General features: G+C 33.3%; 1 protein-coding gene across 1 annotated transcript in view; it reads right to left on the reverse strand.

Moving 5' to 3' along the window:
• Nucleotides 1-2,827: 2,827 nt before the first annotated feature.
• Nucleotides 2,828-12,806, reverse strand: part of LOC132151827 (vasoactive intestinal polypeptide receptor 1-like) — a 31,625-nt gene continuing 21,646 nt past the window's right edge. Inside the window, exons 4-13 of the mRNA XM_059560232.1 lie at nt 9,341-9,441; nt 7,737-7,834; nt 7,497-7,629; nt 6,705-6,858; nt 6,285-6,345; nt 6,060-6,129; nt 5,634-5,725; nt 5,248-5,377; nt 4,938-4,979; nt 2,828-4,515 (exon numbers count right to left, since the gene is read on the reverse strand). Coding sequence (XP_059416215.1) covers nt 4,333-4,515; nt 4,938-4,979; nt 5,248-5,377; nt 5,634-5,725; nt 6,060-6,129; nt 6,285-6,345; nt 6,705-6,858; nt 7,497-7,629; nt 7,737-7,834; nt 9,341-9,441 — 1,064 coding nt within the window. The 3' untranslated portion in view covers nt 2,828-4,332. The remainder of the gene's footprint in view (nt 4,516-4,937; nt 4,980-5,247; nt 5,378-5,633; nt 5,726-6,059; nt 6,130-6,284; nt 6,346-6,704; nt 6,859-7,496; nt 7,630-7,736; nt 7,835-9,340; nt 9,442-12,806) is intronic.

The raw sequence follows: 12,806 nt of genomic DNA on the forward strand, positions 1-12,806 counted from the left end.
ATATACAGTAATAATGTTTAATATAGGTGTAATAGACATGTGATATGGATGTTGATTCCTCCCCAAAACATGTCTATGACTATTAGCTGTCACACCGTGAATTTACAGTGGTAAGAATGATGAACCTTTAAACTTATATCAATGAATAAATTCATTTTTAACTGAGTTAAATTTCTCAGTTAAAAGCCGAGCAATTTCTTTGTTTTTCTGACTCATATTTGATATTTTGCTCGTTTTGTAATTTAATGTCATAAAAGCATTTACAAATAGAGCACTTTATTTATATTTGACCCCTTAAGATGTCAATTGCCGTGCAAGTTTGCAAGTCTTTGTAACTGATGTCACTTCATTTGAAGATGTTTTTTGCTTCTTCAAAGGGCCTTTTTTGCACAAAAGAGTCAGCTGTTTGGTTTTACAAAGACAAACTGCAACACATAACTGCACCACTCTATGAAAGTGCTTTTATCATGCTTCAGCAAACCAAGAGGCCTTCAGAGAATTCAAGCTAGTTTTGATTCCTTTTTCTTTGGTGTACCTTTGTATGTAATTTGATTTGAAAAACCAATTCCAAAAACTAAGAATAATTGTATCCATTTGCTTTGTGAAGCATTACTTTTTCAACAAATGCCTTGTTTTTTCAAACGATAACTGCAAAAAAGATGCACAAGGTCAAAAAACGTAAATGTTTTTTATATGATCGATATTTATTTATGTGTAAAATTACACTGTATTATAGATTATTTGTAATCATTATTGAGCATTTTAACTTAACTTTAAGTGGAATGTTTAGTGTCTACAATTGTTTCAAAAAGTTCCTTGTAGGACACTTACTGTATAACAAGCTTTAGCAAAATATTGTAAACAGATTGTGTGCAGAGAAACAAGTAGTAATACTTTTTAGTGTACTCGCAAAATAACACAAAAACGAGTTTGTGCTTGCAGCCATTTCACATATCCTAAGGGTTTTATTTAAAAATCGATCATTTTACGTCAATAGTGATAATTTTGTTTACATGTGTAGTTATTAGCATTGCTGCCTATATTCCTCTTAAACAATGCATGCATTTCCTGTGATCCGTTCGGCGCTAAAGCCCACAAAGAAAGTGGGTGGCTTGTTATATTACAAATGATGTACAGCAATATTATTGTTTCAAAAGAAAATACCACAATCACAAAAATAAGTAAGTCTTACCCATAGGGCCAACAAGCATGTGCACTTTCTTGAAAACACATAATGACTATTTTTATTAGGCTATATCCTGGGAATTATTACAGTGTTTTTTGTATAATAGGTTAAGAACTTTTTAAATGATACACTTTGGTCGAACAAACACCTCTCTAATACCTCTCATTCATGGGATTGCAGTGCTGGCACAGATTCTACACAGAAACTTAACTAGAAAGCCTGCACATTTTATACCTCGTATAACATTCAACAGAAATAACTGAGCTTTCAGCATGAGTCTGCAATCACCACTGCACATTTAAACTGCAAATGACTTAGAATATAGATACAAATGGGCTGATGGGATGTGAAGTAAACTGTCATGATTACATGTGTATGGAGATGAAAATATGTGGGGGTTTATATTTCACAGCACAAAAATTCTTATTTCTGTGCCCCCTGTAAGTGAACATGTATCATAACTTATAATGTAGAATAAGATCTTCTGATGATCCTGGATCAACATTATTGTCCAAAAAATATAGACTCAGCCCAATCTCTATCTCTAAGCCTAACCCTACCCATAATTTATTCTTAAAATCAGTGGGAAATGATAGCTGATTAACAAGGGTGTAGAAGCACCTAACCCTGATTGTAAGCCTAAAACAGATGATATTTCCTGAAAAGTTTTATCTCAATTCTGATTGGTTGATTGGAATGTTTTTCCAGGATCAACAAGGATGATGATCCAGGAACATGTTGTACTTGGTCAAATGTACTTCTACATGTAATGTAAAAATAATATATGAAATGTTGCCTTATTGAACATTTGTTTTTAAATGGAGTATGATTTACTTCATGATACTGATTTTAAACTAACATATGACAGAAAACAAGAACATAGTATTTAGAATACTAATAATACAGTGGTTTGACAGACTTGTAATGGTTAAATTCATTTGACTGTTCTAGATAATGTTATCTGCAGCTAAACTTGCTCTTGTGGAGAGATTTACGTTATCTGCACATTGTATGTCTCTGATTGTGATGTGAAATGATTTTTTGTTGGATGTATATATGGTAAATCTTTTTGCACATTATAGACTATTTATTTTGAAACATCATTAAAGGTTTTTAACAAGTGAAGATGAAGTTTAACTTTTGTAATAATAATCCCTTTGTAGAAGGACACAATATGTTAAAGGCAGTATAATGGCAGATGTTAAAAACATATTAGTGTGTCTTCAAGATGATTAATATGAATAATGTCAAGTTTGTGGAAAAATACAGTAAGAGTAGGTGCACCTGCTTACAAAAAATACTAAAAAGTCTAAATTTCAAATTAAAATGTCATTACCAGGACCATTAAGATAATTGCTGCACATTTACATATATACCATGATAATAATACGTCACAAAGCACATAATAAAAATATTTACTCCATACATTTAACATTCAGCAAAGCTAATACACATCTGAATACATTAAGGCAGGTTGGTGAATGTAGCAACAATGCGTACAATCAAGACAACTGAAGATATCTGAATGGGTAACATTTTCACAAGCTGAAAAAGACAATATACAGCTCAACTTTAAAAACAATTAGAGAATAAATACATTTCAGCTGTAACCATATATACATATTTTTGTATTTGAATGCTTTTGAATTCATGGTCCCCAATTCATATTTAATCCACGCATTTTGCAAAATAAAATACATAAATATATAAAATAATAAATATGTGAAAAGAATATAGAATCTGTTTAGTCAGATTTCGTATATAACTGCTCAAGAGTCATCAAAATATATCACTACTAATTTGTGAATCCAAACCAATTATGTTAGAATTGTTATTCCAGAAAATAGATGTTAATATGATTCAATTTATAATTTATGAATTTATATTTATTATTAAAACACCAAATAACAGAGCACAAATGTCGGCAAACATACTACATCAAGTAAAATATATACAGTAAGCATATATTCACAAACACACTTAGCAACAATAAAACAAGATAACATTTCTACCAAACAAGAAACTTTACAGTCTAGTGCTCCAGATGTGTGCACTGCAAAAGGATTCTTACATTTTCAAAACCATTTTCAAAACCGTCTTATTCATTATAATACTCATAATCAAAATGATTAATCATCTTCAGATATATATTTTTTTTTACTTTGTAAGTATTCTTTGTACTAAGACTGATTGTTTTCATGTATTTTCCAATAAAACTTTTACATAATCAATAAATCATAATGATTTAATTTAATTGAAACATTTAAACAGTTTATAATGAATAAAACATCTTGAAAATACCTGTTATTCAAGAAAAATACTTTGTACACCCTGTATAAATATTACATTTATTTATATATACAGGGCCAGTGCACTGTGCAACATGTTGCCTTGAAATATACGATTTACAAAAAAAATATATATATATGAATATGCATTTATGAATATGAAAATACTTTTAATTGTTAGCTGTTGTTTGTGAGGTCTCTGTTTCTTATAAGGCAATTAGCTTTGTTTAACATTTATACATCTATGCAATCTCAACTTTCAAGACAAGCAGACAGTATGTCTCAACTGACAAACAATGGAGTGACAAATACAAGTTACGGAGAAATCAGTTTTATGATCATCGTTTGCTAAAGAACGCAAGCTGCTCTTTTGGGGGTGGGGGTTATGTTGGTGAACTGTCCCTTTAATTTGGTCTGTAAGTAGTCAGCGCATTTAAATTAGTAGAGGAAACTAAAGAACATGTTTGTGCTTCTGCATTGTGGAAAAAAAATAGAGAGTATTTTCGTATCAGCATCAATTTGAAAGCTTGTTTTAGTAATGTGTCGAAAAAACAATATGTTTGAATTGTTATAGCAACCATATTATAACCTCAACACAATTTTTATGAATTTGCATGTACTTGAAAATTTTCAATGAATTTAATCTTTTAGAGCATGGTTCTTCAAACCTGGCCTATGTGTCATTTAACTACAATCTACAAAGAAACACCTAAAAAAGCCCATCGAAATAGTCAGGATTACTGAAAAATTACTGCCAGGTGTGTTTAATCAGGGTAAAGTGAACCTCAATGGAGGACCTTTGTTAAGAGGTTTCTTGAAAGAGAAAGAGAGGAATGAGATGAAATGTAAAGCTTGATTTCAGACGGATGACACACTGTTGTGGGACTCAGTTAAGGGCAGCTCCATAGGGCTGGACTTCTCTAAAACTGAGATTTGTGTGACTGTGCTGCTCTCAGTAAAGAGGGTTCGTCTTCTCTTACTGTATCTCAAATAATTTTGTGTCTGCCACTTCCACAGTCTCTTCTTCACTTCTGCTTGTACCTGAAAACACAAACAAATGTATGTGCATTGTTGAAAGCGGGATGTATTTGCTGTTTTACACATACAATACCAGTTAAAAGTTTAGATTAGATTTTGTAATGTTCTTGAAAGAAGTCTGGCTTATGCTCTTATGCTTACCAAGCCTGCATTTGTTTGATGAAAAATAATGTAAAACAGTATTATTAAGAAATACTTTTACAATTGATAAAATAACGTTTTCTATTTTAATACATTTTAAAGTCATGTCTTCCTCTGATGGCAAAGCTGATTACTCGAGTCTTCAATATCACACTGTTTTAATAAACTGTAACTGTAACTGAAATATAGCAGAATTCTTTCAGAAACATTATACAAATCTTAATTATTCCAAACTTTTGACCATTAGATTATTTATTTACTATTAGGAAACACTTGTGGCTTACCTCTCCATTGAGAAAACAGTACAAAAGAGCCACAACAAAACCCTAAGATGTACAGAAACACAGTATAACAGTCAGTCACTCTGGGTACATTACAGGACATCTCAATTGAGTCAAAAATCAAATAGTTGACAATAATACTTTACAGACATATACTGTATAATACATTTACTCAATGTGTAGTATAGTTACATATTTTACATATGACACAAATTATCATTTATAATCTGATATCACAAAATATTGCTCATCAGACCCACAACTGATGAGCATTAGTATTCTGTGAATTGCACAGATGCTGGGCTGTACACACCTGAAAGGGACCCAGGCCGAGTTCAAGAAAGTGGCGAGCGTTTTCTCCTGTGTTCTCTGGCAGGAAGGCAAAAACCATGTAGTGCATGCCAAACAGGGGAATCAGGAAGAGGGTAGACTTGGCCAGTCTCCTACAAGTATGCATAAAGTTGAAAACAATGAATGTACATTTTGGAGGGAGCAAGCTTTTTCATTGAGCAACTGTGATGGCTGTAAATTAACACAGCATGCTGCATGTGGGAGTAAATCAATTTAGACATGGCAATGATACATTACTTCAGTAGCATGTGCGCAGATCTTCAAGTATTTGCTAATTGTCTACAGTATGAGTCAAAGATTTTTACATTATTTGCTGCCTTTGTTTTGAGTGTGCTTTTTATTCCTTACATGAAGTGGTTGGTATCACTTCCACCCATTCCTGGAGACTTCAGCTTCTGCACAAGAATCCGGATCACATTTATGAAGATGAGGAAATTGATCTATGGATCAAAAAATTAAAAGAGCGTGTTTCTGTTTAATAAATGAAGGCAAAAGCTATACTAAACACTACACCTCAACATACTGTGTATTCAAATATTCAGAAAGAAACAATCAAAATGACTAGCGCAAAAGAAAAATGTAAGTATTTAAGAGCATTAGAGACTGTCTTACATAACTTTTTAGCTTTACTTTCAGATGTTAGAAAATGTTATTTTGCTTTTGCACAATTCTGGCACATGAAAAAAAATTCTTAATTATACTGTATTCTATTGCAGCCAGGTTTTCCATTATTTTCCAGAGTTGTGGTCTTATATTAAATCAGCTGTATTTTACCAGGAGAGACACTGTGATTGGTCCTTTGATAATCCACCAAAAGTAAGCAACATCTGTATCATCCCAGCACCTGCAACATTCACATGAGCTCAAGATTATTTCAAAGAAGACCAGTAACTGGACTTTCGCAAACGGCACTGAAATTTATTTTTCAGTATGTATCACTATACATCAAATATCAGTATCACACACTAGTTTAAAGGGTTAAGATCAATCTAGACTTACCCTCTGTTATCAAAAAAATTCCTTGCTAGAACCCAGATGGTCAGTATTAGTGTTGGTAGACCTACAGGACACAGACAGCTAAACTAAATTAATCAAATTTCATCAAACTGTAAAACATGTCTGTTACTATGCTGACACAGAATCAAGAAAAGGTTTCATGGATTCATATCTAATACTGAGATTTCCTATAAAAATCCATGTTTAGGGGAAAAAAAGTTTATTTTCCATTTCATGCCTACAGGTGTCACCAATGGAACATAATACATAATACAAGCCACAATTACCTAAACATTTGAATGATGATGATTTAAAAAGATCACAATTATTAATTTCTTTTTAGAGTAAATTAGTAATATATCATCACATTATATATCATATAACAATATGTTCCTAAGTATCTTCTATAGTACCCTCACTTACCCCAGCCAATAAGTATGTACCACCAGTAATACTTCTTTTGTGAGACAAAAGTTAGAGCTAGAAGAGTCTGTAGATACATCCCCTCAACCAGCAGCCAAAAGTAGTTAGCCAGGATACTGAACTGAAAGAAAGCCACCACCGCCTTGCAAGAGGTCTGAAGAGGAAAACATTCATAATTCAGTATTAGTGCTATAATTGCTCTGTCAAGAGGTAATATGTTCCTAGAATACATATCTTTTAACTGAAGATATAAAACATACTGTCTGAGTGGCAATTGCCACAGCATGTAGCAAATTTTAAGACCTACGCATTGCAAATGAAAGTATGATATTGTTGCAGTGCTCAGACATTTAATTTTAGGGTAGCTGAATTAATAGCGCTGATAAGAAACAGAACAAATAGCATCACAGAGAAGTTTAAAGAAGAGTGTTATTTTTTGTACTTCAAAGAAGGTGTTTGTGAGTTCTAGCAGAGGCAGATCTTAAGAAGTGTGCCTTTAAGGCACCGATGAGTCAGATGATACTGACAGGGGCAGAAGATCGGATGCAGAAAATATGAAGCTAGTGTCACTGTGCTGACAGAAACGGGCGTAAAGCTTAGACATTTATTTGCTGTTCCAGATAGATGCTGCAGCATCATACATTATGAGCTACAGTGATATGTTCACTGACCACAAGACTGATTGGGAACATGAGCTTTGACATGTTGAATAGCATGCATTAGCTTATCCGTTGGAATGACGTCTATAAAAAACAAATTCAGCATGAGCTTGTGACAGCTGGTGAGTCTCACTGTTGACATGAAGCAGTGGTCCAGATTCTCATCGCCAAAGAGAACTGCATCTTTGATGAAGATCGCACTGGCTCGCAGGATGAAGGAGGCAAAGAGATTAATGTGAATGTAGTTTCTTGTGCAGTGGAACTTCCTGTTTTGGGCAGAGTAAAACAGATTGCCAAATGGTCACATACCTCTCAGTGATTCATTTATAAAATGTGTTTGGTTGCATGAGCTTTGTGAGGATTCTTGATGTACCTGAAGGCTGTGAACACAAAGATGGCAGAGATGAGGGAAATCAGAGAGGTAGCGTAACCCGCAGTGTACACCTGCCTGAAAGTGGAGTAATATGTGGTCTAGAACATAGGAAGAAATTAAAGAAAAAAAAAGGAAAAGTTATAGAATTATTTCTTTTATCAAGAGATATAACAAAGAAACAGCAAGTATTTTCAATTTGATTTGTGCATTAACCTGCAAACTTCATGAATCATTTATGAGAGTATAAGTCGAGTTACCATAAGGTCTGAAATTTCATGGATCTTATATCAGATTTTTTTATTTTAACCAATGATAGTGTGCAGCAAAATAAATAAACAAATTTATATTAAATAATACAATTGCTTCATTCCGTTGCTTGTTATTTGTGCCACAACCTCTAGTGCAGCAAATGAGAAATTCCAAAAACCAAGAAAATATAAATAGGCATGTTAAAAAAAGGTATATAAAATAAAATTTTATAAAAATGTAAATGTTAAAATTATTTATTAATGGAAAAAGGCCATTTTAATGTCACCTAGTAAACAGCACGCAAAGGACTGAGGGATAATGTAGGCAGTGATTGACTGCTTACAATGCAATTAAAAATGACTATTAAAATGTCTGTTAATAGACAGGATGAAATGCAAACAATTAGACTGAGATATCCCTATGATGCGTTCCAATCTCTGCATCCTGCATTTTTCGGACATAGCTGTTATTAAAAGCAAGTCATCTTGTTCTGGGATTACAGGAACTAACTATATTTCAGGTGCATATTTAACCCCATTGCTACCTCTCCTGATGCAGGCACAGGTTAAAGTCATTATGAAATAGAGTTTAAGTGGTAGAGATTAAATTTAGCACTCAGGAGAGAGTATTATGTGCTTGTATGACTGATTCAACTATTGGTAGATGGCTTGTTCACATTACGAACACGCTCATCTATTAACCTTGCATTGCTTGTTTGTGTGTGTGTACAGAACTTATCATATTATCTTTCATTTTTCATTCAAAGTACTGTCTCTATTCTCATTACAATTTGACTGCAGTCATCTGTCACGAAAAAAAAAAAAGATATAAGGGAACTGCCTGACACAAGGAAGGTTATTTATGCTTTAAATTCAGTAGCTATATTCATTGGCAATATGAATACAAATTGCTCCAAGCAACACTTAAGAAAAATAACAATTAAACACTTAAAAAGCAAGAGATATTTTCAAAGAAAATTAAGTGCAAAAGAGATAGATAGATAAATAAATGAACCTGACAGTGGACAAGTGAAGTGGAAATACAAAGTCCCTCTGGACAGTGTTAAAAAAAGTTGAGAAATGCTCAACTTGATGTTAGTTAATTAAAAAAAAAAAAAAAAAAAAAAACAGGATAGCAGCTTTGAGGTGAAGGGAGCTGGTCAGGATCTTGGGGTACACATGAAAACGAGGGTAAGATAAGTCTCTCTCAGCAAACCAACCCCATAAGTGTCTCCATTTGTATTTGTTTCACAACATTAGTTTTGTATTTCTACTCAAAAAACACTTTAAGTGCAAGTGTAAGTGTACAGTGTACAGTAAGGATGTGTACAGTATTGCATGTGGTAAAGTTTTCACCTCAGTTTCTGATTCCACATCCTCCACAATCTCACAAACGTTCTCATAGGATGGGTAGACTTTGGTCCAGCCACTCTTGGTGCAATTCCTAATTATGAAACCTGTATTAAAATAATGTTGAACATAATGATCAGCATGTAACGTTTTACAGGCTACATTTTGACACATCATTTTGCAAAGAGACTTGTAAAACACCAGATAGCAACAGCTGCTCATTACATTGCCTGTAACAGATATGCCTAGAACTTTTCTTTGTAATTAGTCACAAAAAATAAACATGTTTTATTTTGATAGATTTTATGCCTAATGGTGAAATGATATATGAAGCTACTGTTTTAGCTCCATAACTTCACATTTTACTCTCTGCTACAGTGATGCACAGTAACTCTCAGTAACATTTGACTGTAAAAGGATTATATTTTTATTAGTCTGCTTATGCCTTTTTTTATATTTCATGAAATATTGATAAAGCATTTGGATAGCGAGCTCAGATGGATCAAACCAATCAGCTTTATATGTATAATAAATAGTTCTTAAAATAAGCAGCATCACATTCTGTTAAATCAGGAGTTGAAGTATTGAGGCCACCAGACACTAAGGGACACAGCTAACTTGGTCAACCTGATAAATCTGATTCTGCTGAGTCCGTGGAGTGATTGTAGAAATGCATGGTCATCCATGATTCATTTGTTCTGTAAGTAAAGTGTCCAATTACAAAGTAGTTACTGAGATAAAGTGAGACAAAATGTAAGCCCAAAGGGTCAGTCCAGTGAGGTGATTACTAATAGAATATGTGAGCATACACTATATACATCATATATATATATATATTTTTTTTTTTTTATTTTTTTTTTATTATTATTATTATTATTTTATTTTTGATTCATTTAGTCAAAAATATTTTTTTTTTGCCTTTTTAAGCGTTTAACCTGCAAGGTATTTAATGAAGTGTGTTGTATTTAATCTGTAAATACTGTACAATTCAACATGGCACTTTTTAATATAATTTGCATTCATTTCTATAAAAATGTTTGGGAAACTACATGAGGAAGACTCCAAGGGAAAAGACTGAAGTACAATTTGTGTCACATCTGTCTAGATTTTTGTTCATGTCTCATGATTTCAGTTCATGAAGATTATCTAGTCATGTCTTTGGTTTCAGTCATGTATTGTTTCCTGTTTCATGTTTTGACATTTTTGATTGTCATGTGGTTACCCAATAGCCTTGATAGTGTTTCCTTGTCACATATTTAAGTATGTTAAGCTGTCCCATGTTAATGTAAATATTGTTATCTAGAATTTGGCTCATATGCATGTTTGTTGGATCTGTATCATTGTAAATAACTGCACTTGGGTGCTCTATGCCTTCATCAACATCTGCTTCCCGCCAGCTTCATTACACTACAATTCTAAAAATCCTAAATTAAAAATATGATCTTAATATGATTAACATCAAATTTTAAATCTAGTCACTCTTAAAAAGGTTTTTTAAGAAAAAAGCAAAAGGTATGATGAGGAATGATGGAAAAACTAGCCTAAAAATAAGCTCAGACTTCTGAATGCATTTGCATGGTATACTTCATTTGGACTATTCCTTAGTTAACTCTGTAAGGCTTGATATCACAGCTAACCTATAACCTCCTGTCTCCTCACCTACACTTATCTTGGCCATTCTGCAAGCCTTCTAAGTAGGTGGTTCAGTGCTAGCTTGCCAGTAGGAATTCATTCCACCCGCTGTTTCTAGCATTACCATAAAGCGCAGTTCATCATGTACTATAAGTCCATTTCCCTGAAGCCACAGTGGGGGAAGACAGAGTAGTGAGGACCTGACCGCTGCTGCTTTCTGTGCTGGAGATGTCAGGCATTGGTCTAAGGGGATTGAAGAGATGGAACAACCAGCGCTAACAGCCACTGCTATAATGCCTGCTTTAACCTGCTTTGATTTTTAATATTTGTATTATTTTCTTGGCACATTTTCAGCAAGATTTGGAAGAGAGCGATGTAGATATCTGCAGGTCCATTGCGTAATTGCGTATTCATAGAGGTGTGTGGGGGATGGAAGAACAGCATGATGCTGATAGCAGTTGTGTCATCATGAGTGTGTTGATTTTTCTTAGCCTCCACAACCTTTCTATTGATTTCTAAAAAGGCCTGGAGCAGATATGCCGGGTTTTTCAATGCCAATGTGCGTAACTTATGTCTATCTCCTATTTCCTATGGTGGACTGAAAAATAAACCCTCAAATTTGTTACAGCCAAATTTTGGATTGCATATAGAGAAATGCATTCATTGAAAGTAAATAAATAAAGATGTTTTAAAATTATACATTTTATAAATAATAATTTTTCAGTGTACCATACTTATAATATTTTCTCCAGCCAAAATGTTACTTAAAGCTAGATAAGTTATATAAAAACAAATTTTCTCTTAAGCTAAAACAATAATATATATATATATATATTACTGTTAGTCAGTTTCAATTCGTTTACTTATTAAAAGTAATAACTTCAACAGAATAGGCATCATATTTTGTTATGTACTAACAAATAAAAATAAATAAAAATTAAATAAACACCAGAAAAATGAATAAAACCCACAATCATTTGTGTTCCAACCATCAACACTCCCAAAATGCTATTTAAACAAAACGTTTCTATAAATTTTCTTCTATGGCGAGTGTTATTTGCTTTAAGAAAAACTAAATGTTTAACCTATAATTTCCTATTAGACTAATATAAAAATGCACTTTAAATAAATGTCATGGCCATTTCATAAACACAATAAAGTTAATAATGATAATTTTATTGTCCTCAGGGTAGCTATGCCCACCATGAAATCTCACTGGCCCAAAATCCTGCTTCTCATAACTAAAATAACCCATCCAGAATATTGGGAATAGTAGTGATTGTCACATCATACAGCAGCTTTGCGTTCAGGATGGTAAAATTGCTTGACATTTCTCATCTTGTGAGTGAGGTTAAATATGCTACCAATTTCCTGCAGACAACATTTATAAGCAATCATGAGTACAATTTTCTTGCTCACATGATAGAAAGACATTGAGAAATAAAAAATAATATCTACTCAACCTGTGAAAACAAATACACTCAGTTTCCCTTAGCAACTATTAAATTTAGTTAACATGATATCCGGATATTCAGAGCTCCAGCTATGAATTTACAGAACACTCATGATGTTTCTCTGTGTGTGTGTGTTTGTCTTGACACTTTTATTGCCCTGGGTTGGTGTGTCAGAGAAGACTGTTAAACAGTTTGTGTTTCCAATCGCTGTGCCTGAGTGCACGCAAGAGACCAGCCAAAGGGTGTGTTCTGGCACTGAATGTGCTGTAAAAGATGAAACTGTGTGTTTTTGGCAGTGGTTTAAAATGACATTATGTTGACTGCTTCTTAGGGTTCTTATAATATTGTCTTTGTGGTCTGCACAGACAAAAAGCTCCCGGACCACC

Source organism: Carassius carassius, chromosome 10, assembly GCF_963082965.1.
Source record: "Carassius carassius chromosome 10, fCarCar2.1, whole genome shotgun sequence".
Taxonomy (NCBI): Eukaryota; Metazoa; Chordata; class Actinopteri; order Cypriniformes; family Cyprinidae; genus Carassius; species Carassius carassius.